General features: G+C 44.7%; 1 protein-coding gene across 1 annotated transcript in view; it reads left to right on the forward strand.

Moving 5' to 3' along the window:
* Positions 1 to 26,790, forward strand: part of LOC141116494 (lens fiber membrane intrinsic protein-like) — a 66,628-nt gene that overhangs the window by 15,723 nt on the left and 24,115 nt on the right. The window contains exon 2 of the mRNA XM_073608859.1: positions 8,228 to 8,427. Within this exon, the coding sequence (XP_073464960.1) occupies positions 8,253 to 8,427 (175 nt within the window). The 5' untranslated portion in view covers positions 8,228 to 8,252. The remainder of the gene's footprint in view (positions 1 to 8,227; positions 8,428 to 26,790) is intronic.

Consider the following 26,790-nt stretch of genomic DNA (forward strand, 5'->3'; position numbering starts at 1 on the left):
GGGTTAGAATTAGGGCTAGGGTTTGAGTTGGGGATAGGATTAGGATTAAGATTTGAGTTAGGGTTACTGGAGACTGGAACAAAGCAATGCTGTGGGTAGTAGGTAGAGGAGAAGGATATCTCTTTCTTGCTCCAGTTTATTTGTGGGTTATGGGCCTGTAACCACGGAAGTCTGAGAATAATAGGGAATATGGGTGAGCATATGATGGCAAAGAACATGAACTCTTGGTGGCCAGAGTCTGTAATAGTGAGGATGGGTCTGGTTTATCGAGTGACAGGTCCCGAGCAAGGTAAGGAACCGTCAGCCAGATGTATCTGGAGGCTTTGCTTTTTGTCCTGAAGAGGAACGTGGAGTCTTTGGGCCAGGGACAAGTCCAGGAAGCAACAGCATGCCCCTGAATCAATGATGGCCAGAAGCCGGATCGCCTCTTCCGCCACCTATAGAGAGACAGGGAGGACAGGGTGAGACAGAGAAGGACCAGCGACTTGGAAGTTCATGGAATGCTGTTGGTGTGACTTACTGGGTCTCACAGGGCAATTGCTCAAGAAGTGGTCAGCTCCTCCGCAATATAGGCACAGGTTGGCCTGTCACCAGCATTGCTTTTTGTCGGGAGTAAGTGGAGACCGGACCAGACCTAGTTGCATGGGTTCACATTCAGAGGCGGCCGTAGAGGAGGGAGCCAGAAAGGAAGGATGAGCTGGAGGGATCTTGGGTAGCATCCAGGTAGGTCATGAGGACTGAAGACGTTGGGACCGCCACTCCCGCAGGCGTCTATCCAGTTTTATGACAAGCTGGATTAGATCTTCAAGAGTAGTAGGCGTTTCAACTCATGCTAATTCATCTTTAAGAGTTTCAGAAAGACCCTGGTGGTATTGATATTTGAGGGTGGCCTCGTTTCACCCGGTATCAGCGGACCATTTGCAAAACTCGACAGTGTAGTCTTCTACCGGGCGTTTTCCTTGAGACAGGGTGTGCAAGACAGTTTTAGCAGTTGTGGTGCATTGGGGGTCATCGTAGAGTTGTGCCATTGATTCAAAGAGGGTATCCACAGAGTTCAGTATGGGACTCTTTTGCTCCAGAAGGTTATGGGCACATGCTTGGGGTTCTTCGACCAGCAAGTAAATGATGAACCCCACCGTTACAGTTTTTGTAGAGAAGGTCCTGGGCTGGAGGGCTAGATATAGTAGACAAGCATTCTTGAATGCCCTGAACTTCTTTCGGCCCTGAAGAATCGTTCTGGTGTAAGGACCCTTGGTTCAGGGGGTGTCATCATTACTGAAGGGAGAGGAGGCGGAAACCCCACTGTGGAGAGGAGGCGGAAGCCCCACTGGAAGATGCTGGATCTGAGGCTGCAGGAACAGGAGACAGGTGCTGGAGACGGCCTTTGAGTTGAAAGCAACCTTCCTGTAACCTCTGTACTGCTTGCGTGAGAGCAGTGACCTGCTGGCACAGGGCTTCTAGTGGGGAATCAGCTCTGTCGGCCTCTGACATGGCTGTACGTACCTTTCCAAAGCCGAGATGCTGAGAGCGGCTCCCCTTGCGGATAAGCACACTAGACCCCTGGAGGTGGTACAGTGGGTATAGGGCACAAAGAAGCACAAGTCACCAGCAGGTATTCACAGGACTTGAGTGATGATCACTGGGAAAACACTTGTAGGAGATAAGACCTGAGAGAACTGTAACTCTGTGCGATGTTTGGGTTTATAACAAGTTTAAGCAAGAAGCCCAGCTGAGGCTCTAATCGGATAATCAGGCAGGTGGTTACTGTAGAGAAGTCTGTGGAGAGAGCCAGAGGGTTGAGAGGGTCAAACACAGGTAATTAGGTAGGTGAGGCAGGAGCAAATCCATATTACAAGACGGGTCATGCACATGAGATCAGGCAGATGAGGCAGTGAAAAGTCCTTAGTACAAGCCGAGGTCAAACACAGGGAGCAGACAGGGTAGGCAGAGTCCTTCAAGCAAGCCGGGGTCAAACACAAGGAGCAGGCAGGGTAGGCAGAGTCCTTCAAGCAAGCCGGGGTCAAACACAGGGAGCAGGCAGGGTAGGCAGAGTCCTTCAAGCAAGCCGTGGTTAAACACAGGGAACAGGCAGGGTAGGCAGAGTCCTTCAAGCAAGCCGGGGTCAAACACAGGGAGCATGCAGGGTAGGCAGAGTCCCTCAAGCAAGCCAGGGTTAAACACAGGGAGCAGGCAGGGTAGGCAGAGTCCTTCAAGCAAGCCGGGGTCAAACACAGGGAGCAGGCAGGGTAGGCAGAGTCCTTCAAGCAAGCCGGGGTCAAACACAGGGAGCATGCAGGGTAGGCAGAGTCCCTTAAGCAAGCCAGGGTTAAACACAGGGAGCAGGCAGGGTAGGCAGAGTCCTTCAAGCAAGCCGGGGTCAAACACAGGGAGCAGGCAGGGTAGGCAGAGTCCTTCAAGCAAGCCGGGGTCAAACACAGGGAGCATGCAGGGTAGGCAGAGTCCTTCAAGCAAGCCGGGGTCAAACACAGGGAGCAGGCAGGGTAGGCAGAGTCCTTCAAGCAAGCCGGGGTCAAACACAGGGAGCAGGCAGGGTAGGCAGAGTCCTTCAAGCAAGCCGGGGTCAAACACAGGGAGCATGCAGGGTAGGCAGAGTCCTTCAAGCAAGCCGGGGGCAAACACAGGGAGCATGCAGGGTAGGCAGAGTCCCTCAAGCAAGCCAGGGTCAAACACAGGGAGCAGGCAGGGTAGGCAGAGTCCTTCAAGCAAGCCGGGGTCAAACATAGGGAGAAGGCAGGGTAGGCAGAGTCCTTCAAGCAAGCCGGGGTCAAACACAGGCAGCATGCAGGGTAGGCAGAGTCTTTTAAGCAAGCCGGGGTCAAACACAGGGAGCATGCAGGGTAGGCAGAGTCCTTCAAGCAAGCTGGGGTCAAACACAGGGAGCAGGCAGGGTAGGCAGAGTCCTTCAAGCAAGCCGGGGTCAAACACAGGGAGCATGCAGGGTAGGCAGAGTCCTTCAAGCAAACCGGGGTCAAACACAGGGAGCAGGCAGGGTAGGCAGAGTCCTTCAAGCAAGCCGGGGTCAAACACAGGGAACAGGCAGGGTAGGCAGAGTCCTTCAAGCAAGCCGGGGTCAAACACAGGGAGCATGCAGGGTAGGCAGAGTCCTTTAAGCAAGCCGGGGTCAAACACAGGGAACAGGCAGGGTAGGCAGAGTCCTTCAAGCAAGCCAGGGTCAAACACAGGGAGCAGGCAGGGTAGGCAGAGTCCTTCAAGCAAGCCGGGGTCAAAGTACTGGAGAGGGATCAAAGCAAGTCAGGGTCAATCCGGGTCACAACAGGTAAACACTTGATAACTGGATGCAGAAGCAGGAACACAGGGAGCTGAGAGACAATCCAGCAATTTAGCATGGGAATGAGCAGCCTTTAATAGGCCAGCAGAGGGATTCACGTGATGCGCACTCCACTGCGCATGCGCCCGCGCCGTTCCATCACGCACTCACTTGAGCCAAAGCGCCATTCTACCATGCATGCGGAAGACGCCAATACTGGCTATTTAGGTTTCTGCCATTTCTCTGATAGATTAGGACTAAGGTTTGAGTTGGGGTTAGGATTAGGACTAGGGTTTAAATTTGGGTTATGACTAGGGCTAGGAATAATATCGTGATTAGGATTCAGGTTAGGGTTTGGGTTAGGATTAGGACTAGGGTTTGATTTGGGGTTAGGATTAGGACTAAGATTTGAGTTGAGGTTAGAATTAGGACTAAGGTTTGAGTTGGGGATGGAATTAGGACTAAGATTTGAATTGGGGTTGGGATAAGGACTAAGATTTGAGTTGGGGTTAGGATTAGGACTAAAATTTAAGTTGGGGTTGGAATTAGGACTAAGGTTTGAGTTGGGGTTGGATTAGGACTAAGGTTTGAGTTGGGGTTGGATTAGGACTAAGGTTTGAGTTGGGGTTAGGATTAGGACTAAGGTTTGAGTTGGGGTTAGGATAAGGACTAAGGTTTGAGTTGGGGTTAGGATAAGGACTAAGGTTTGAGTTGGGGTTGGATTAGGACTAAGGTTTGAGTTGGGGTTAGGATAAGGACTAAGGTTTGAGTTGGGGTTGGATTAGGACTAAGGTTTGAGTTGGGGTTGGATTAGGACTAAGGTTTGAGTTGGGGTTGGATTAGGACTAAGGTTTGAGTTGGGGTTAGGATTAGGACTAAGGTTTGAGTTGGGGTTAGGATAAGGACTAAGGTTTGAGTTGGGGTTAGGATAAGGACTAAGGTTTGAGTTGGGGTTGGATTAGGACTAAGGTTTGAGTTGGGGTTAGGATAAGGACTAAGGTTTGAGTTGGGGTTGGATTAGGACTAAGGTTTGAGTTGGGGTTGGATTAGGACTAAGGTTTGAGTTGGGGTTGGGATTAAGACTGGGGTTTGATTAGGATTGATGCCGGTGTACTCAAAATCGGAATTTCCGACAACAAAACCGTGAATTTTTTAATGAAGGATGTTGGCTCAAACTTGTCTTGCATACACACGGTCACACAAATCTTGTCGGAAATTCCAAACGTAATAACGCGGTGACGTACAAGACGTAAGACGAGCTGAAAAAAAGGAAGTTCAATAGCCAGTGCGGCTCTTCTGCTTGATTCCGAGCATGCGCAAGCTTTTGTGCGACGGACTTGTGTACACACAATCGGAAATTCCGACAAGTGAAGTTGGCAGAAAATTTGAGAACCTGCTCTCAAACATTTGTGGCCGGAAATTCCAACAGCAAATGTTCGATGGCGTATATACGCGGTCGGACTTTCCGACAACAAGCTCACATCGAACAATTCCCGTCAGAAAGTCCGACCATGTGTAGGCTGCATAAGGTTTGAGTTGGGATTAAAACTGGAATTTGAGTTGGGGTTAGGATTAGGACTAGGGTTTGAGTTGGGGTTAGGATTAGGACTAAGGTTTGAGTTGGGGTTGGGATTAGGACTAAGGTTTGAGTTTGGGTTAGGATTAGGACTAAGATTTGAGTTAGGATTGGGATTAGGACTAAGGTTTGAGTTGCGATTAGGATTAGAACTAAGGTTTGAGTTGGAGTTAGGATTAAAACTAAGGTTTGAGTTGGGGTTGGGATTAGGACTAAGGTTTGAGTTTGGGTTAGGATTAGGGCTAAGATTTGAGTTAGGAATGGGATTAGGACTAAGGTTTGAGTTGGGATTAGGATTAGAACTAAGGTTTGAGTTGGAGTTAGGATTAAAACTAAGGTTTGAGTTGGGGCTAGGATTAGGACTAAGATTTGAGTTGGGGTTAGGATTAGGACCAAGGTGTGAATTGAGGTTAGGATTAGGACTAAGGTTTGAGTTGGGGTTAGGTTTAGGGCTAGGGTTTGAGTTGGGGTTAGAATTAGGGCTAGGGTTTGAGTAAGGATTAGGAATAGGGTTTGACTTGGGGTTCGGATTAGGACTAGGGTTTGAGTTGGCATTAGGACTAAGGTTTGAGTTGGAGTTAGGATTGGAACTAGGGTTTGAGTTGGGAATAGGATTAGGACTAAGGTTTGAGTTGGGGTTAGGATTAGGACTAGGGTTTGAGTTGGGATTAGGACTAGGTTTTGAGTTGGGATTAGGACTAAGGTTTGAGTTGGGGTTAGGATTAGGACTAGGGTTTGAGTTGGGATTAGGACTAAGGTTTGAGTTGGGGTTAGGATTAGGGTTTGAGTTGGGGTTAGGATTAGAACTAGGGTTTGAGTTGGGATTAGGACTAGGGTTTGAGTTGGGGTTAGGATTAGAACTAGGGTTTGAGTTGGGATTAGGACTAGGGTTTAAGTTGGGATTAGGACTAAGGTTTGAGTTGGGGTTAGGATTAGGGTTTGAGTTGGGGTTAGGATTAGAACTAGGGTTTAAATTGGGATTAGGACTAAGGTTTGAGTTGGGGTTAGGATTAGAACTAGGGTTTGAGTTGGGATTAGGACTAGGGTTTGAGTTGGGATTAGGACTAGGGTTTGAGTTGGGGTTAGGATTAGGACTAGGGTTTGAGTTGGGGTTAGGATTAGGGTTTGAGTTGGGGTTAGGATTAGGACTAGGGTTTGCGTTGGGATTAGGACTAGGGTTTGAGTTGGGATTAGGATTATGACTAGGGTTTGAGTTGGGATTAGGACTAGGGTTTGAGTTGGGGTTAGGATTAGGACTAGGGTTTGAGTTGGGATTAGGACTAAGGTTTGAGTTGTGGTTAGGACTAGGGTTTGAGTTGGGATTAGGACTAAGGTTTGAGTTTAAATTAGGATTAGGACTAGGGTTTGAGTTGGGATTAGGACTAAGGTTTGAGTTGGGGGTTAGGATTAGGACTAGGCTATGAGTTGGGATTAGGACTAGGGTTTGAGTTGGGAATAGGATTAGGACTAGGGTTTGAGATGGGGATAGGATTAGGACTAGGGTTTGAGTTGGGATTAGGACTAGGGTTTGAGTTGGGATTAGGACTAGGGTTTGAGTTGGGGTTAGGATTAGGACTAGGGTTTGAGTTGGGGTTAGGATTAGGGTTTGAGCTGGGGTTAGGATTAGAACTAGGGTTTGAGTTGGGATTAGGACTAAGGTTTGAGTTGGGGTTAGGATTAGAACTAGGGTTTGAGTTGGGATTAGGACTAGGGTTTGAGGTGGGATTAGGACTAGGGTTTGAGTTGGGATTAGGACTAGGGTTTGAGTTGGGGTTAGGATTAGGACTAGGGTTTGAGTTGGGATTAGGACTAAGGTTTGAGTTGGGGTTAGGATTAGGACTAGGGTTTGAGTATGGATTAGGGTTTGAGTTGGGATTAGGACTAAGGTTTGAGTTGGGATTAGGACTAAGGTTTGAGTTGGGATTAGGACTAAGGTTTGTGTTGGGATTAAGACTAAGGTTTGAGTTGGGGTTAGGATTAGGGTTTGAGTTAGGATTAGGACTAGGGTTTTAGTTGGGATTAGGACTAAGGTTTGAGTTGGGGTTAGGATTAGGACTAGGGTTTGAGTATGGATTAGGGTTTGAGTTGGGATTAGGACTAAGGTTTGAGTTGGGATTAGGACTAAGGTTTGAGTTGGGATTAGGACTAAGGTTTGTGTTGGGATTAAGACTAAGGTTTGAGTTGGGGTTAGGATTAGGGTTTGAGATGGCGTTAGGATTAGGACTAGGGTTTGAGTTAGGATTAGGACTAGGGTTTTAGTTGGGATTAGGACTAAGGTTTGAGTTGGGGTTAGGATTAGGGTTTGAGTTGGGGTTAGGATTAGGACTAGGGTTTGCGTTGGGATTAGGACTAGGGTTTGAGTTGGGATTAGGATTATGACTAGGGTTTGAGTTGGGATTAGGACTAGGGTTTGAGTTGGGGTTAGGATTAGGACTAGGGTTTGAGTTGGGATTAGGACTAAGGTTTGAGTTGTGGTTAGGACTAGGGTTTGAGTTGGGATTAGGACTAAGGTTTGAGTTTAAATTAGGATTAGGACTAGGGTTTGAGTTGGGATTAGGACTAAGGTTTGAGTTGGGGGTTAGGATTAGGACTAGGCTATGAGTTGGGATTAGGACTAGGGTTTGAGTTGGGAATAGGATTAGGACTAGGGTTTGAGATGGGGATAGGATTAGGACTAGGGTTTGAGTTGGGATTAGGACTAGGGTTTGAGTTGGGATTAGGACTAGGGTTTGAGTTGGGGTTAGGATTAGGACTAGGGTTTGAGTTGGGGTTAGGATTAGGGTTTGAGCTGGGGTTAGGATTAGAACTAGGGTTTGAGTTGGGATTAGGACTAAGGTTTGAGTTGGGGTTAGGATTAGAACTAGGGTTTGAGTTGGGATTAGGACTAGGGTTTGAGGTGGGATTAGGACTAGGGTTTGAGTTGGGATTAGGACTAGGGTTTGAGTTGGGGTTAGGATTAGGACTAGGGTTTGAGTTGGGATTAGGACTAAGGTTTGAGTTGGGGTTAGGATTAGGACTAGGGTTTGAGTATGGATTAGGGTTTGAGTTGGGATTAGGACTAAGGTTTGAGTTGGGATTAGGACTAAGGTTTGAGTTGGGATTAGGACTAAGGTTTGTGTTGGGATTAAGACTAAGGTTTGAGTTGGGGTTAGGATTAGGGTTTGAGATGGCGTTAGGATTAGGACTAGGGTTTGAGTTAGGATTAGGACTAGGGTTTTAGTTGGGATTAGGACTAAGGTTTGAGATGGGGTTAGGATTATGGCTCAGATTAGGGTTAGAGATTGCTTAGTCTCCCCAGCCTATCATGTTATAATAAATCTGGGATTGGTGGTGTTGATCTCACACTATTTCTCATCTTGCAGGCCTCGGTCAGGTAAAGGTCGGGACATGTACACCTTGATGGGCGGCGGTCTGCTCTGTGCAGTCTCTGGATTGGTTCTGCTCATAGTTGCCACGGCGACTGACTTTTGGATGCAGTATCGGTACTCGGGGAGTCTGAGTAACCAGGGTCTGTGGAAGTTCTGTGTGGCAGGAAAATGTCATCCTCATACCATCACTGTTGGTAAGTGCCATAAACCTATAATTGTTATATCACCAGATTTGGGGTCATTGGGAGGCCACAATGCAATGATTGGCTGGAGACTCATGTCAGATCTGGATGGCCACCATGTTATGGAAACTGGCATCGGCATTAAACCATATGTCCTCTGCCGCTCTGCCCTCCCCAGTACTTTTCTCATAGTTCATACTGGCCTGAAAGTCCGTCCTCCTGTGCGGCACTTCAACCGAACCCTTCACTTACACCTGAGCAAAACATCGCCATTCACTGCAACCGAGAACCCATCCAGCCAAGACCCTACACAAGCAGGGGTACAAGTGCAAAATGCTGGGGGAGGGGAAGTATGCCAAAAGACAACCTGCCCTTTTATATGTGCAGGACTTGGGCTCTGTGTAATATAGTCAGTGTTAGGGTTAAATTAAGAAACTGATTACAGGTATGACTGAATTAAGGTTACAGGTATATTTAGAATTAGTTATGGAGTTATGGTAAGTGTTAGGTATGGAGTTATGGTTAGTGTTAGGTATGGAGTTATGGTAAGTGTTAGGTATGGAGTTATGGTTAGTGTTAGGTATGGAGTTATGGTTAGTGTTAGGTATGGAGTAATTGTTAGTGTTAGGTATGGAGTCATGGTTAGTGTTAGGAATGGAGTTATGGTTAGGGTTAAGTATGGAGTTATGGTTAGTGTTAGCTATGGAGTTAGGGTTAGGTATGGAGTTATGGTTAGGTATAGAGTCACGGTTAGTGTTAAGTATGGAGTTATGGTTAGTGTTAGGTATGGAGTTATGGTTAGTGTTAAGTATGGAGTTATGGTTAGTGTTAGGTATGGAGTTATGGTTAGTGTTAGGTATGGAGTTATGGTTAGTCTTAAGTATGGAGTTATGGTTAGTGTTAGGTATGGAGTTATGGTTAAGTATGGAGTTATGGTAAGTGTTAGGTATGGAGTTATGGTAAGTGTTAGGTATGGAGTTATGGTAAGTGTTAGGTATGGAGTTATGGTTAGTGTTAAGTATGGAGTAATGGTTTGTGTTAAGTATGGAGTTATGGTTAGGTATGGAGTTATGGTTAGTCTTAAGTATGGAGTTATGGTTAGTGTTAAGTATGGAGTTATGGTTAGTGTTAGGTATGGAGTTATGGTTAGGGTTAGGTATGGAGTTATGGTTAGTGTTAGGTATGGAGTTATGGTTACGGTTAGGTATGGAGTTATGGTTAGGTATGGAGTTATGGTTAGTCTTCAGTATGGAGTTATGGTTAGTGTTAAGTATGGAGTAATGGTTTGTGCTAGGCATGGAGTTATGGTTAGTGTTAGGTATGGAGTTATGGTTAGGGTTAAATATGGAGTTATGGTTAGGGTTAGGTATGGAGTTATGTTTAGTGTTAGCTATGGAGTTAGGGTTAGGTATGGAGTTATGGTTAGTGTTAGGTATGGAGTCATGGTTAGTGTTAGGTATGGAGTTATGGTTAGTGTTAGGTATGGAGTTATGGTTAGGTATGGAGTCACGGTTAGTGTTAGGTATGGAGTAATGGTTAGGTATGGAGTCACGGTTAGTGTTAGGTATGGAGTAATGGTTAGGGTTTTGATAATATGTAGGGTCAGTGTTGGGTTTGGAATTATGATCAGTGTTAGTATTGCATTTACCCCAGTGTTCAGGTACACTAAAACCAACCTAGCATTGTTTTAAAGAGAGTTGCAGCTAGGGCTGCAATTAGAGCCTATATTGGGCAAATATTGGTGTAAGGTGCAGGGTCAATGTTTCGGAGACTGGGCAAGGATAAGGGTTATAGAGAAGATCTTGGTTGGGATATGCTGGTGTAGGGTGAATATTTCTGAGGCAGGGTCAGGATAAGGGTTATAGAGAAGATCTTGGATGGGATATGCTGGTGTAGAGTGAATATTTCTGAGGCAGAGTCAGGATAAAGGTTATAGAGAAGATCTTGGATGGGATATGCTGGTGTAGAGTGAATATTTCTGAGGCAGGGTCAGGATAAGGGTTATAGAGAAGATCTTGGATGGGATATGTTGGTGTAGGGTGAATATTTCTGAGGCAGGGTCAGGATAAGGGTTATAAAGAAGATCTTGGATGGGATATGCTGGTGTAGGGTGAATATTTCTAAGGCAGGGTCAGGATAAAGGTTATAGAGAAGATCTTGGATGGGATATGCTGGTGTAGGGTGAATATTTCTGAGGCAGGGTCAGGATAAGGGTTATAGAGAAGATCTTGGATGGGATCTGCTGGTGTAGGGTGAATATTTCTGAGGCAGGGTCAAGATAAGGGTTATGGAGAAGATCTTGGTTGGGATATGTTGGTGTAGGGTGAATATTTCTGAGGCAGGGTCAGGATAAGGGTTATGGAGAAGATCTTGGATGGGATATGCTGGTGTAGGGTGAATATTTCTGAGGCAGGGTCAGGATAAGTGTTATAGAGAAGATCGTGGTTGGGATATGTTGGTGTAGAGTGAATATTTCTGAGGCAGGGTCAGGATAAGGGTTGTAGAGAAGATCTTGGATGGGATATGCTGGTGTAGGGTGAATATTTCTGAGGCAGGGTCAGGATAAGGGTTATAGAGAAGATCTTGGTTGGGATATGCTGGTGTAGGGTGAATATTTCTGAGGCAGGGTCAGGATAAGGGTTATAGAGAAGATCTTGAATGGGATATGCTGGTGTAGAGTGAATATTTCTGAGGCAGGGTCAGGATAAAGTTATAGAGAAGATCTTGGATGGGATATGCTGGTGTAGAGTGAATATTTCTGAGGCAGGGTCAGGATAAGGGTTATAGAGAAGATCTTGGATGGGATATGTTGGTGTAGGGTGAATATTTCTGAGGCAGGGTCAGGATAAGGGTTATAGAGAAGATCTTGGATGGGATATGCTGGTGTAGGGTGAATATTTCTAAGGCAGGGTCAGGATAAAGGTTATAGAGAAGATCTTGGATGGGATATGCTGGTGTAGGGTGAATATTTCTGAGGCAGGGTCAGGATAAAGGTTATAGAGAAGATCTTGGATGGGATATGCTGGTGTAGGGTGAATATTTCTGAGGCAGGGTCAAGATAAGGGTTATGGAGAAGATCTTGGTTGGGATATGTTGGTGTAGAGTGAATATTTCTGAGGCAGGGTCAGGATAAGGGTTGTAGAGAAGATCTTGGATGGGATATGCTGGTGTAGGGTGAATATTTCTGAGGCAGGGTCAGGATAAGGGTTGTAGAGAAGATTTTGGATGGGATATGCTGGTGTAGGGTGAATATTTCTGAGGCAGGGTCAGGATAAGGGTTATAGAGAAGATCTTGGATGGGATATGTTGGTGTAGGGTGAATATTTCTGAGGCAGGGTCAGGATAACGGTTATAGAGAAGATCTTGGATGGGATATGTTGGTGTAGAGTGAATATTTCTGAGGCAGGGTCAGGATAAGTGTTATAGAGAAGATCTTGGATGGGATATGCTGGTGTAGAGTGAATATTTCTGAGGCAGGGTCAGGATAAGGGTTATAGAGAAGATCTTGGATGGGATATGCTGGTGTAGGGTGAATATTTCTGAGGCAGGGTCAGGATAAGTGTTGTAGAGAAGATCGTGGTTGGGATATGTTGGTGTAGAGTGAATATTTCTGAGGCAGGGTCAGGATAAGGGTTGTAGAGAAGATCTTGGATGGGATATGCTGGTGTAGGGTGAATATTTCTGAGGCAGGGTTAGGATAAGGGTTGTAGAGAAGATTTTGGATGGGATATGCTGGTGTAGGGTGAATATTTCTGAGGCAGGGTCAGGATAAGGGTTATAGAGAAGATCTTGGATGGGATATGTTGGTGTAGAGTGAATATTTCTGAGGCAGGGTCAGGATAAGTGTTATAGAGAAGATCTTGGATGGGATATGCTGGTGTAGAGTGAATATTTCTGAGGCAGGGTCAGGATAAGGGTTATAGAGAAGATCTTGGATGGGATATGCTGGTGTAGGGTGAATATTTTTGAGGCAGGGTCAGGATAAGGGTTGTAGAGAAGAGCCTGGTTGGGATATGTTGGTGTAGGGTGAATATTTCTGAGGCAGGGTCAGGATAAGGGTTATAGAGAAGATCTTGGATGGAATATGTTGGTGTAGAGTGAATATTTCCGAGGCAGGGTCAGGGTAAGGGTTATAGAGAAGATCTTGGATGGGATATGCTGGTGTAGGGTGAATATTTCTGAAGCAGGGTCAGGATAAGGGTTATAGAGAAGATCTTGGATGGGATATGTTGGTGTAGAGTGAATATTTCTGAGGCAGGGTCAGGATAAGGGTTATAGAGAAGATCTTGGATGTGATATGCTGGTGTAGGGTGAATATTTCTGAGGCAGGGTCAGGATAAAAGTTATAGAGAAGATCTTGGATGGGATATGCTGGTGTAGGGTGAATATTTCTGAGGCAGGGTCAGGATAAGTGTTATAGAGAAGATCTTGGATGGGATATGCTGGTGTAGAGTGAATATTTCTGAGGCAGGGTCAGGATAAGGGTTATAGAGAAGATCTTGGATGGGATATGCTGGTGTAGGGTGAATATTTTTGAGGCAGGGTCAGGATAAGGGTTATAGAGAAGAGCCTGGTTGGGATATGTTGGTGTAGGGTGAATATTTCTGAGGCAGGGTCAGGATAAGGCTTATAGAGAAGATCTTGGATGGGATATGTTGGTGTAGAGTGAATATTTCTGAGGCAGGGTCAGGATAAGGGTTATAGAGAAGATCTTGGATGGGATATGCTGGTGTAGGGTGAATATTTCTGAGGCAGGGTCAGGATAAGTGTTATAGAGAAGATCGTGGTTGGGATACGTTGGTGTAGAGTGAATATTTCTGAGGCTGGGTCAGGATAAGGATTGTAGAGAAGATCTTGGATGGGATATGCTGGTGTAGGGTGAATATTTCTGAGGCAGGGTCAGGATAAAGGTTATAGAGAAGATCTTGGATGGGATATGCTGGTGTAGAGTGAATATTTTTGAGGCAGGGTCAGGATAAGGGTTATAAAGAAGATCTTGGATGGGATATGTTGGTGTAGGGTGAATATTTCTGAGGCAGGGTCAGGATAAGGGTTATAGAGAAGATCTTGGATGGGATATGCTGGTGTAGAGTGAATATTTCTGAGGCAGGGACAGGATAAGGGTTATATAGAAGATCTTGGATGGGATATGCTGGTGTAGAGTGAATATTTCTGAGGCAGGGTAAGGATAAGGGTTATAGAGAAGATCTTGGATGGGATATGCTGGTGCCTGGTGTAGAGTGAATATTTCTAAGGCAGGATCAGGATAAAGGTTATAGAGAAGATCTTGGATGGGATATGCTGGTGTAGAGTGAATATTTCTGAGGCAGGGTCAGGATAAAGGTTATAGAGAAGATCGTGGATGGGATATGCTGGTGTAGAGTGAATATTTCTGAGGCAGGGTCAGGATAAAGGTTATAGAGAAGATCTTGGATGGGATATGCTGGTGTAGAGTGAATATTTCTGAGGCAGGGTCAGGATAAGTGTTATAGAGAAGTTCTTGGATGGGATATGCTGGTGTAGGGTGAAAATTTCTGAGGCAGGGTCAGGATAAGTGTTTTAGAGAAGATCATGGATGGGATATGCTGGTGTAGGGTGAATATTTCTGAGGCAGGGTCAGGATAAGGGTTATAGAGAAGATCTTGGATGGGATATGCTGGTGTAGGGTGAATATTTCTGAGGCAGGGTCAGAATAAGAGTTATAGAGAAGATCTTGGTTGGGATATGCTGGTGTAGGGTTAATATTTCTGAGGAAGGGTCAGAATAAAGGCTATAGAGAAGATCTTGGATGGGATATGCTGGTGTAGAGTGATATTTCTGAGACAGGGTCAGGATAAGGGTTATAGAGAAGATCTTGGATGGGATATGTTGGTGTAGGGTGAATATTTCTGAGACAGGGTCAGGATAAGGGTTATAGATCAGATCTTGGATGGGATATGTTGGTGTAGGGTGAATATTTCTGAGGCAGGGTCAGGATAAGGGTTACAGAGAAGATCTTGGATGGGATTTGCTGGTGTAGGGTGAATATTTCTGAGGCAGGGTCAGGATAAGGGTTATATAGAAGATCTTGGATGGGAAATGCTGGTGTAGAGTGAATATTTCTGAGGCAGGGTCAGGATAAGGGTTATAGAGAAGATCTTGGATGGGATATGCTGGTGACTGGTGTAGAGTGAATATTTCTAAGGCAGGGTCAGTATAAGGGTTATAGAGAAGATCCTGGTTGGGATATGCTGGTGTACAGTGAATGTTTCTGAGGCAGGGTCAGGATAAGGGTTATAGAGAAGATCTTGGATGGGATATGCTGGTGTAGAGTGAATATTTCTGAGGCAAGGGCAGGATAAAGGATATAGAGAAGATCTTGGTTGGGATATGTTGGTGTAGAGTGAATATTTCTGAGGCACGGTCAGGATAAGGGTTATAGAGAAGATCTTGGATGGGATATGCTGGTGTAGGGTGAATATTTCTGAGGGAGGGTCAGGATAAGGGTTATAGAGAAGATCTTGGATGGGATATGTTGGTGTAGAGTGAATATTTCTGAGGCAGGTTCAGGATAAGGGTTATAGAGACGATCTTGGATGGGATATGCTGGTGTAGAGTGAATATTTCTGAGGCAGGATCAGGATAAGGGTTATAGAGACGATCTTGGATGGGATATGCTGGTGTAGAGTGAATATTTCTAAGGGCAGGATCAGGATAAGGGTTATAGAGAAGATCTTGGATGGGATATGCTGGTGTAGAGTGAATATTTCTGAGGCAGGGTCAGGATAAGGGTTATAGAGAAGATCTTGGATGGGATATGCTGGTGCCTGGTGTAGAGTGAATATTTCTAAGGCAGGGTCAGGATAAGGGTTATAGAGAAGATCTTGTTTGGGATATGCTGGTGTAGAGTGAATGTTTCTGAGGCAGGGTCAGGATAAGGGTTATAGAGAAGATCTTGGATGGGATATGCTGGTGTAGAGTGAATATTTCTGAGGCAGGGTCAGGTAAAGGTTATAGAGAAAATCTTGGATGGGATATGCTGGTGTAGGGTGAATATTTCTGAGGCAGGGTCAGGATAAGGGTTATAGAGAAGATCTTGGTTGGGATATGCTGGTGTAGGGTGAATATTTCTGAGGCAGGGTCAGGATAAGGGTTATAGAGAAGATCTTGAATGGGATATGCTGGTGTAGAGTGAATATTTCTGAGGCAGGGTCAGGATAAAGGTTATAGAGAAGATCTTGGATGGGATATGCTGGTGTAGAGTGAATATTTCTGAGGCAGGGTCAGGATAAGGGTTATAGAGAAGATCTTGGATGGGATATGTTGGTGTAGGGTGAATATTTCTGAGGCAGGGTCAGGATAATGGTTATAGAGAAGATCTTGGATGGGATATGCTGGTGTAGGGTGAATATTTCTAAGGCAGGGTCAGGATAAAGGTTATAGAGAAGATCTTGGATGGGATATGCTGGTGTAGGGTGAATATTTCTGAGGCAGGGTCAGGATAAAGGTTATAGAGAAGATCTTGGATGGGATATGCTGGTGTAGGGTGAATATTTCTGAGGCAGGGTCAAGATAAGGGTTATGGAGAAGATCTTGGTTGGGATATGTTGGTGTAGGGTGAATATTTCTGAGGCAGGGTCAGGATAAGGGTTATGGAGAAGATCTTGGAAGGGATATGCTGGTGTAGGGTGAATATTTCTGAGGCAGGGTCAGGATAAGTGTTATAGAGAAGATCGTGGTTGGGATATGTTGGTGTAGAGTGAATATTTCTGAGGCAGGGTCAGGATAAGGGTTGTAGAGAAGATCTTGGATGGGATATGCTGGTGTAGGGTGAATATTTCTGAGGCAGGGTCAGGATAAGGGTTGTAGAGAAGATTTTGGATGGGATATGCTGGCGTAGGGTGAATATTTCTGAGGCAGGGTCAGGATAAGGGTTATAGAGAAGATCTTGGATGGGATATGTTGGTGTAGGGTGAATATTTCTGAGGCAGGGTCAGGATAACGGTTATAGAGAAGATCTTGGATGGGATATGTTGGTGTAGAGTGAATATTTCTGAGGCAGGGTCAGGATAAGTGTTATAGAGAAGATCTTGGATGGGATATGCTGGTGTAGAGTGAATATTTCTGAGGCAGGGTCAGGATAAGGGTTATAGAGAAGATCTTGGATGGGATATGCTGGCGTAGGGTGAATATTTTTGAGGCAGGGTCAGGATAAGGGTTATAGAGAAGATCTTGGATGGGATATGCTGGTGTAGGGTGAATATTTCTGAGGCAGGGTCAGGATAAGTGTTGTAGAGAAGATCGTGGTTGGGATATGTTGGTGTAGAGTGAATATTTCTGAGGCAGGGTCAGGATAAGGGTTGTAGAGAAGATCTTGGATGGGATATGCTGGTGTAGGGTGAATATTTCTGAGGCAGGGTTAGGATAAGGGTTGTAGAGAAGATTTTGGATGGGATATGCTGGTGTAGGGTGAATATTTCTGAGGCAGGGTCAGGATAAGGGTTATAGAGAAGATCTTGGATGGGATATGTTGGTGTAGAGTGAATATTTCTGAGGCAGGGTCAGGATAAGTGTTATAGAGAAGATCTTGGATGGGATATGCTGGTGTAGAGTGAATATTTCTGAGGCAGGGTCAGGATAAGGGTTATAGAGAAGATCTTGGATGGGATATGCTGGTGTAGGGTGAATATTTTTGAGGCAGGGTCAGGATAAGGGTTGTAGAGAAGAGCCTGGTTGGGATATGTTGGTGTAGGGTGAATATTTCTGAGGCAGGGTCAGGATAAGGGTTATAGAGAAGATCTTGGATGGAATATGTTGGTGTAGAGTGAATATTTCCGAGGCAGGGTCAGGGTAAGGGTTATAGAGAAGATCTTGGATGGGATATGCTGGTGTAGGGTGAATATTTCTGAAGCAGGGTCAGGATAAGGGTTATAGAGAAGATCTTGGATGGGATATGTTGGTGTAGAGTGAATATTTCTGAGGCAGGGTCAGGATAAGGGTTATAGAGAAGATCTTGGATGTGATATGCTGGTGTAGGGTGAATATTTCTGAGGCAGGGTCAGGATAAAAGTTATAGAGAAGATCTTGGATGGGATATGCTGGTGTAGGGTGAATATTTCTGAGGCAGGGTCAGGATAAGTGTTATAGAGAAGATCTTGGATGGGATATGCTGGTGTAGAGTGAATATTTCTGAGGCAGGGTCAGGATAAGGGTTATAGAGAAGATCTTGGATGGGATATGCTGGTGTAGGGTGAATATTTTTGAGGCAGGGTCAGGATAAGGGTTATAGAGAAGAGCCTGGTTGGGATATGTTGGTGTAGGGTGAATATTTCTGAGGCAGGGTCAGGATAAGGCTTATAGAGAAGATCTTGGATGGGATATGTTGGTGTAGAGTGAATATTTCTGAGGCAGGGTCAGGATAAGGGTTATAGAGAAGATCTTGGATGGGATATGCTGGTGTAGGGTGAATATTTCTGAGGCAGGGTCAGGATAAGTGTTATAGAGAAGATCGTGGTTGGGATAGTTTGGTGTAGAGTGAATATTTCTGAGGCTGGGTCAGGATAAGGATTGTAGAGAAGATCTTGGATGGGATATGCTGGTGTAGGGTGAATATTTCTGAGGCAGGGTCAGGATAAAGGTTATAGAGAAGATCTTGGATGGGATATGCTGGTGTAGAGTGAATATTTTTGAGGCAGGGTCAGGATAAGGGTTATAAAGAAGATCTTGGATGGGATATGTTGGTGTAGGGTGAATATTTCTGAGGCAGGGTCAGGATAAGGGTTATAGAGAAGATCTTGGATGGGATATGCTGGTGTAGAGTGAATATTTCTGAGGCAGGGACAGGATAAGGGTTATATAGAAGATCTTGGATGGGATATGCTGGTGTAGAGTGAATATTTCTGAGGCAGGGTAAGGATAAGGGTTATAGAGAAGATCTTGGATGGGATATGCTGGTGCCTGGTGTAGAGTGAATATTTCTAAGGCAGGATCAGGATAAAGGTTATAGAGAAGATCTTGGATGGGATATGCTGGTGTAGAGTGAATATTTCTGAGGCAGGGTCAGGATAAAGGTTATAGAGAAGATCGTGGATGGGATATGCTGGTGTAGAGTGAATATTTCTGAGGCAGGGTCAGGATAAAGGTTATAGAGAAGATCTTGGATGGGATATGCTGGTGTAGAGTGAATATTTCTGAGGCAGGGTCAGGATAAGTGTTATAGAGAAGTTCTTGGATGGGATATGCTGGTGTAGGGTGAAAATTTCTGAGGCAGGGTCAGGATAAGTGTTTTAGAGAAGATCATGGATGGGATATGCTGGTGTAGGGTGAATATTTCTGAGGCAGGGTCAGGATAAGGGTTATAGAGAAGATCTTGGATGGGATATGCTGGTGTAGGGTGAATATTTCTGAGGCAGGGTCAGAATAAGAGTTATAGAGAAGATCTTGGTTGGGATATGCTGGTGTAGGGTTAATATTTCTGAGGAAGGGTCAGAATAAAGGCTATAGAGAAGATCTTGGATGGGATATGCTGGTGTAGAGTGATATTTCTGAGACAGGGTCAGGATAAGGGTTATAGAGAAGATCTTGGATGGGATATGTTGGTGTAGGGTGAATATTTCTGAGACAGGGTCAGGATAAGGGTTATAGATCAGATCTTGGATGGGATATGTTGGTGTAGGGTGAATATTTCTGAGGCAGGGTCAGGATAAGGGTTATAGAGAAGATCTTGGATGGGATTTGCTGGTGTAGGGTGAATATTTCTGAGGCAGGGTCAGGATAAGGGTTATATAGAAGATCTTGGATGGGAAATGCTGGTGTAGAGTGAATATTTCTGAGGCAGGGTCAGGATAAGGGTTATAGAGAAGATCTTGGATGGGATATGCTGGTGACTGGTGTAGAGTGAATATTTCTAAGGCAGGGTCAGTATAAGGGTTATAGAGAAGATCCTGGTTGGGATATGCTGGTGTACAGTGAATGTTTCTGAGGCAGGGTCAGGATAAGGGTTATAGAGAAGATCTTGGATGGGATATGCTGGTGTAGAGTGAATATTTCTGAGGCAAGGGCAGGATAAAGGATATAGAGAAGATCTTGGTTGGGATATGTTGGTGTAGAGTGAATATTTCTGAGGCACGGTCAGGATAAGGGTTATAGAGAAGATCTTGGATGGGATATGCTGGTGTAGGGTGAATATTTCTGAGGGAGGGTCAGGATAAGGGTTATAGAGAAGATCTTGGATGGGATATGTTGGTGTAGAGTGAATATTTCTGAGGCAGGTTCAGGATAAGGGTTATAGAGACGATCTTGGATGGGATATGCTGGTGTAGAGTGAATATTTCTGAGGCAGGATCAGGATAAGGGTTATAGAGACGATCTTGGATGGGATATGCTGGTGTAGAGTGAATATTTCTGAGGCAGGATCAGGATAAGGGTTATAGAGAAGATCTTGGATGGGATATGCTGGTGTAGAGTGAATATTTCTGAGGCAGGGTCAGGATAAGGGTTATAGAGAAGATCTTGGATGGGATATGCTGGTGCCTGGTGTAGAGTGAATATTTCTAAGGCAGGGTCAGGATAAGGGTTATAGAGAAGATCTTGTTTGGGATATGCTGGTGTAGAGTGAATGTTTCTGAGGCAGGGTCAGGATAAGGGTTATAGAGAAGATCTTGGATGGGATATGCTGGTGTAGAGTGAATATTTCTGAGGCAGGGTCAGGTAAAGGTTATAGAGAAAATCTTGGATGGGATATGCTGGTGTAGGGTGAATATTTCTGAGGCAGGGTCAGGATAAGGGTTATAGAGAAGATCTTGGTTGGGATATGCTGGTGTAGGGTGAATATTTCTGAGGCAGGGTCAGGATAAGGGTTATAGAGAAGATCTTGAATGGGATATGCTTTTGTAGAGTGAATATTTCTGAGGCAGGGTCAGGATAAAGGTTATAGAGAAGATCTTGGATGGGATATGCTGGTGTAGAGTGAATATTTCTGAGGCAGGGTCAGGATAAGGGTTATAGAGAAGATCTTGGATGGGATATGTTGGTGTAGGGTGAATATTTCTGAGGCAGGGTCAGGATAAGGGTTATAGAGAAGATCTTGGATGGGATATGCTGGTGTAGGGTGAATATTTCTAAGGCAGGGTCAGGATAAAGGTTATAGAGAAGATCTTGGATGGGATATGCTGGTGTAGGGTGAATATTTCTGAGGCAGGGTCAGGATAAAGGTTATAGAGAAGATCTTGGATGGGATATGCTGGTGTAGGGTGAATATTTCTGAGGCAGGGTCAAGATAAGGGTTATGGAGAAGATCTTGGTTGGGATATGTTGGTGTAGGGTGAATATTTCTGAGGCAGGGTCAGGATAAGGGTTATGGAGAAGATCTTGGAAGGGATATGCTGGTGTAGGGTGAATATTTCTGAGGCAGGGTCAGGATAAGTGTTATAGAGAAGATCGTGGTTGGGATATGTTGGTGTAGAGTGAATATTTCTGAGGCAGGGTCAGGATAAGGGTTGTAGAGAAGATCTTGGATGGGATATGCTGGTGTAGGGTGAATATTTCTGAGGCAGGGTCAGGATAAGGGTTGTAGAGAAGATTTTGGATGGGATATGCTGGTGTAGGGTGAATATTTCTGAGGCAGGGTCAGGATAATGGTTATAGAGAAGATCTTGGATGGGATATGTTGGTGTAGGGTGAATATTTCTGAGGCAGGGTCAGGATAACGGTTATAGAGAAGATCTTGGATGGGATATGTTGGTGTAGAGTGAATATTTCTGAGGCAGGGTCAGGATAAGTGTTATAGAGAAGATCTTGGATGGGATATGCTGGTGTAGAGTGAATATTTCTGAGGCAGGGTCAGGATAAGGGTTATAGAGAAGATCTTGGATGGGATATGCTGGTGTAGGGTGAATATTTTTGAGGCAGGGTCAGGATAAGGGTTATAGAGAAGATCTTGGATGGGATATGCTGGTGTAGGGTGAATATTTCTGAGGCAGGGTCAGGATAAGTGTTGTAGAGAAGATCGTGGTTGGGATATGTTGGTGTAGAGTGAATATTTCTGAGGCAGGGTCAGGATAAGGGTTGTAGAGAAGATCTTGGATGGGATATGCTGGTGTAGGGTGAATATTTCTGAGGCAGGGTTAGGATAAGGGTTGTAGAGAAGATTTTGGATGGGATATGCTGGTGTAGGGTGAATATTTCTGAGGCAGGGTCAGGATAAGGGTTATAGAGAAGATCTTGGATGGGATATGTTGGTGTAGAGTGAATATTTCTGAGGCAGGGTCAGGATAAGTGTTATAGAGAAGATCTTGGATGGGATATGCTGGTGTAGAGTGAATATTTCTGAGGCAGGGTCAGGATAAGGGTTATAGAGAAGATCTTGGATGGGATATGCTGGTGTAGGGTGAATATTTTTGAGGCAGGGTCAGGATAAGGGTTGTAGAGAAGAGCCTGGTTGGGATATGTTGGTGTAGGGTGAATATTTCTGAGGCAGGGTCAGGATAAGGGTTATAGAGAAGATCTTGGATGGAATATGTTGGTGTAGAGTGAATATTTCCGAGGCAGGGTCAGGGTAAGGGTTATAGAGAAGATCTTGGATGGGATATGCTGGTGTAGGGTGAATATTTCTGAAGCAGGGTCAGGATAAGGGTTATAGAGAAGATCTTGGATGGGATATGTTGGTGTAGAGTGAATATTTCTGAGGCAGGGTCAGGATAAGGGTTATAGAGAAGATCTTGGATGTGATATGCTGGTGTAGGGTGAATATTTCTGAGGCAGGGTCAGGATAAAAGTTATAGAGAAGATCTTGGATGGGATATGCTGGTGTAGGGTGAATATTTCTGAGGCAGGGTCAGGATAAGTGTTATAGAGAAGATCTTGGATGGGATATGCTGGTGTAGAGTGAATATTTCTGAGGCAGGGTCAGGATAAGGGTTATAGAGAAGATCTTGGATGGGATATGCTGGTGTAGGGTGAATATTTTTGAGGCAGGGTCAGGATAAGGGTTATAGAGAAGAGCCTGGTTGGGATATGTTGGTGTAGGGTGAATATTTCTGAGGCAGGGTCAGGATAAGGCTTATAGAGAAGATCTTGGATGGGATATGTTGGTGTAGAGTGAATATTTCTGAGGCAGGGTCAGGATAAGGGTTATAGAGAAGATCTTGGATGGGATATGCTGGTGTAGGGTGAATATTTCTGAGGCAGGGTCAGGATAAGTGTTATAGAGAAGATCGTGGTTGGGATAGTTTGGTGTAGAGTGAATATTTCTGAGGCTGGGTCAGGATAAGGATTGTAGAGAAGATCTTGGATGGGATATGCTGGTGTAGGGTGAATATTTCTGAGGCAGGGTCAGGATAAAGGTTATAGAGAAGATCTTGGATGGGATATGCTGGTGTAGAGTGAATATTTTTGAGGCAGGGTCAGGATAAGGGTTATAAAGAAGATCTTGGATGGGATATGTTGGTGTAGGGTGAATATTTCTGAGGCAGGGTCAGGATAAGGGTTATAGAGAAGATCTTGGATGGGATATGCTGGTGTAGAGTGAATATTTCTGAGGCAGGGACAGGATAAGGGTTATATAGAAGATCTTGGATGGGATATGCTGGTGTAGAGTGAATATTTCTGAGGCAGGGTAAGGATAAGGGTTATAGAGAAGATCTTGGATGGGATATGCTGGTGCCTGGTGTAGAGTGAATATTTCTAAGGCAGGATCAGGATAAAGGTTATAGAGAAGATCTTGGATGGGATATGCTGGTGTAGAGTGAATATTTCTGAGGCAGGGTCAGGATAAAGGTTGTAGAGAAGATCGTGGATGGGATATGCTGGTGTAGAGTGAATATTTCTGAGGCAGGGTCAGGATAAAGGTTATAGAGAAGATCTTGGATGGGATATGCTGGTGTAGAGTGAATATTTCTGAGGCAGGGTCAGGATAAGTGTTATAGAGAAGTTCTTGGATGGGATATGCTGGTGTAGGGTGAAAATTTCTGAGGCAGGGTCAGGATAAGTGTTTTAGAGAAGATCATGGATGGGATATGCTGGTGTAGGGTGAATATTTCTGAGGCAGGGTCAGGATAAGGGTTATAGAGAAGATCTTGGATGGGATATGCTGGTGTAGGGTGAATATTTCTGAGGCAGGGTCAGGATAAGTGTTATAGAGAAGATCTTGGATGGGATATGCTGGTGTAGAGTGAATATTTCTGAGGCAGGGTCAGGATGAGGGTTATAGAGAAGATCTTGGATGGGATATGCTGGTGCCTGATGTAGAATGAATATTTCTGAGGCAGGGTCAGGATAAGGGTTATAGAGAAGATCTTGGATGGGATATGCTGGTGTAGGTTGAATATTTCTGAGGCAGGGTCAGGATAAGGGTTAAATAGAAGATCTTGGATGGGATATGCTGGTGTAGGGTGAATATTTCTGAGGCAGGGTCAGGATAAGGGTTATAGTGAAGATCTTGGATGGGATATGCTGGTGCCTGGTGTAGAGTGAATATTTCTAAGGCAGGGTCAGGATAAGGGTTATAGAGAAGATCTTGGATGGCATATGCTGGTGCCTGGTGTAGAGTGAATATTTCTAAGGCATGGTCAGGATAAGGGTTATAGAGAAGATCTTGGTTGGGATATGCTGGTGTAGAGTGAATGTTTCTAAGGCAGGGTCAGGATAAGGGTTATAGAGAAGAGCCTGGTTGGGATATGTTGGTGTAGGGTGAATATTTCTGAGGCAGGGTCAGGATAAAGGTTATAGAGAAGATCTTGGTTGGGATATGCTGGTGTAGGGTGAATGTTTCTGAGGCAGGGTCAGGATAAGGGTTATAGAGAAGATCTTGGATGGGATATGCCGGTGTAGAGTGAATATTTCTGAGGCAGGGTCAGGATAAAGGTTATAGAGAAAATCTTGGATGGGATATGTTGGTGTAGGGTGAATATTTCTGAGGCAGGGTCAGGATAAGGGTTATAGAGAAGATCTTGGATGGGATATGCTGGTGTAGGGTGAATATTTCTGAGGTAGGGTCAGGATAAGGGTTATAGAGAAGATCTTGGATGGGATATGTTGGTGTAGGATGAATATTTCTGAGGCAGGGTCAGGATAAGGGTTATATAAAAGATCATGGATGGGATATGCTGGTGTAGGGTGAATATTTCTGAGGCAGCGTCAGGATAAGGGTTATAGAGAAGATCTTGGATGGCATATGCTGGTGCCTGGTGTAGAGTGAATATTTCTAAGGCAGGGTCAGGACAAGGGTTATAGAGAAGATCTTGGTTGGGATAAGCTGGTGTAGAGTGAATATTTCTGAGGCAGGGTCAGGATAAGGTTTATAGAGAAGATCTTGGATGGGATATGCTGGTGTAGAGTGAATATTTCTGGGGCAGGGTCAGGATAAAGGTTATAGAGAAGATCTTGGATGGGATATGCTGGTGTAGAGTGAATATTTCTGAGGCAGGGTCAGGATAAGGGTTATGGAGAAGATCTTGGATGGGATATGCTGGTGTAGGGTGAATATTTCTGAGGCAGGGTCAGGATAAGGGTTATAGAGAAGATCTTGGTTGGGATATGCTGGTGTAGAGTGAATATTTCTGAGGGAGGGTCAGGATAAGGGTTATAGAGAAGATCTTGGATGGGATATGCTGGTGCCTGGTGAAAAGTGAATATTTCTGAGGCAGGGTCAAGATAATGGTTATATAGAAGATCTTGGTTGGGATATGTTGGTGTAGGGTGAATATTTCTGAGGCAGGGTCAGGATAAGGGTTATAGAGAAAATCTTGGATGGGATATGCTGGTGTAGGGTGAATATTTCTGAGGCAGGGTCAGGATAAGGGTTATAGAGAAGATCTTGGATGGGATATGCTGGTGTAGAGTGAATATTTCCGAGGCAGGGTCAGGATAAAGGTTATAGAGAAGATCTTGGATGGGATATTCTGGTGTAGGGTGAATATTTCTGAGGCAGGGTCAGGATAAAGGTTATAGAGAAGATCTTGAATGGGATATGCTGGTGTAGAGTGAATATTTCTGAGGCAGGGTCAGGATAAGGGTTATAGAGAAGATCTTGGATGGGATATGCTGGTGCCTGGTGTAGAGTGAATATTTCTAAGGCAGGGTCAGGATAAAGGTTATAGAGAAGATCTTGGATGGGATATGCTGGTGTAGAGTGAATATTTCTGAGGCAGGGTCAGGATAAGGGTTATAGAGAAGATCTTGGATGGGATATGCTGGTGTAGAGTGAATATTTCTCAGGCAGGGTCAGGATAAGGGTTATAGAGAAGATCTTGGATGGGATATGCTGGTGTAGGGTGAATATTTCTGAGGCAGGGTCAGGATAAGGGTTATAGAGAAGATCTTGGATGGGATATGCTGGTGTAGGGTGAATATTTCTGAGGCAGGGTCAGGATAAGGGTTATAGAGAAGATCTTGGGTGGGATATGCTGGTGTAGAGTGAATTTTTCTGAGGTAGGGTCAGGATAAGGGTTATACAGAAGATCTTGGATGGGATATGTTGGTGTAGGGTGAATATTTCTGAGGCAGGGTCAGGATAAGGGTTATAGAGAAGATCTTGGATGGGATATGCTGGTGTAGGGTGAAATTTTCTGAGGCAAGGTCAGGATAAGGGTTATGGAGCAGATCTTGGATGGGATATGCTGGTGTAGGGTGAATATTTCTGAGGCAGGGTAAGGATAAGGGTTACAGAGAAGATCTTGGATGGGATATGCTGGTGTAGGGTGAATATTTCTGAGGCAGGGTAAGGATAAGGGTTACAGAGAAGATCTTGGATGGGATATGCTGGTGTAGGGTGAATATTTCTGAGGCAGGGTCAGGATAAGGGTTATATAGAAGATCTTGGATGGGATATGCTGGTGTAGAGTGAATATTTCTGAGGCAGGGTCAGGATAAGGGTTATAGAGAAGATCTTGGATGGGATATGCTGGTGCCTGGTGTAGAGTGAATATTTCTAAGGCAGGGTCAGGATAAGGGTTATAGAGAAGATCTTGTTTGGGATATGCTGGTGTAGAGTGAATGTTTCTGAGGCAGGGTCAGGATAAGGGTTATAGAGAAGATCTTGGATTGGATATGCTGGTGTAGAGTGAATATTTCTGAGGCAGGGTCAGGTAAAGGTTATAGAGAAAATCTTGGATGGGATATGCTGGTGTAGAGTGAATATTTCTGAGGCAGGGTCAGGATAAAGGTTATAGAGAAGATTTTGGTTGGGATATGTTGGTGTAGGGTGAATATTTCTGAGGCAGGGTCAGGATAAGGGTTATAGAGAAGATCTTGGATGGGATATGCTGGTGTAGGGTGAATATTTCTGAGGCAGGGTCAGGATAACGGTTATAGAGAAGATCTTGGATGGGATATGCTGGTGTAGGGTGAATATTTCTGAGGCAGGGTCAGGATAAATGCTATATAGAAGATCTTGGATGG

Source organism: Aquarana catesbeiana, linkage group LG13 (genome assembly GCF_042186555.1).
Source record: "Aquarana catesbeiana isolate 2022-GZ linkage group LG13, ASM4218655v1, whole genome shotgun sequence".
NCBI lineage: Eukaryota > Metazoa > Chordata > Amphibia > Anura > Ranidae > Aquarana > Aquarana catesbeiana.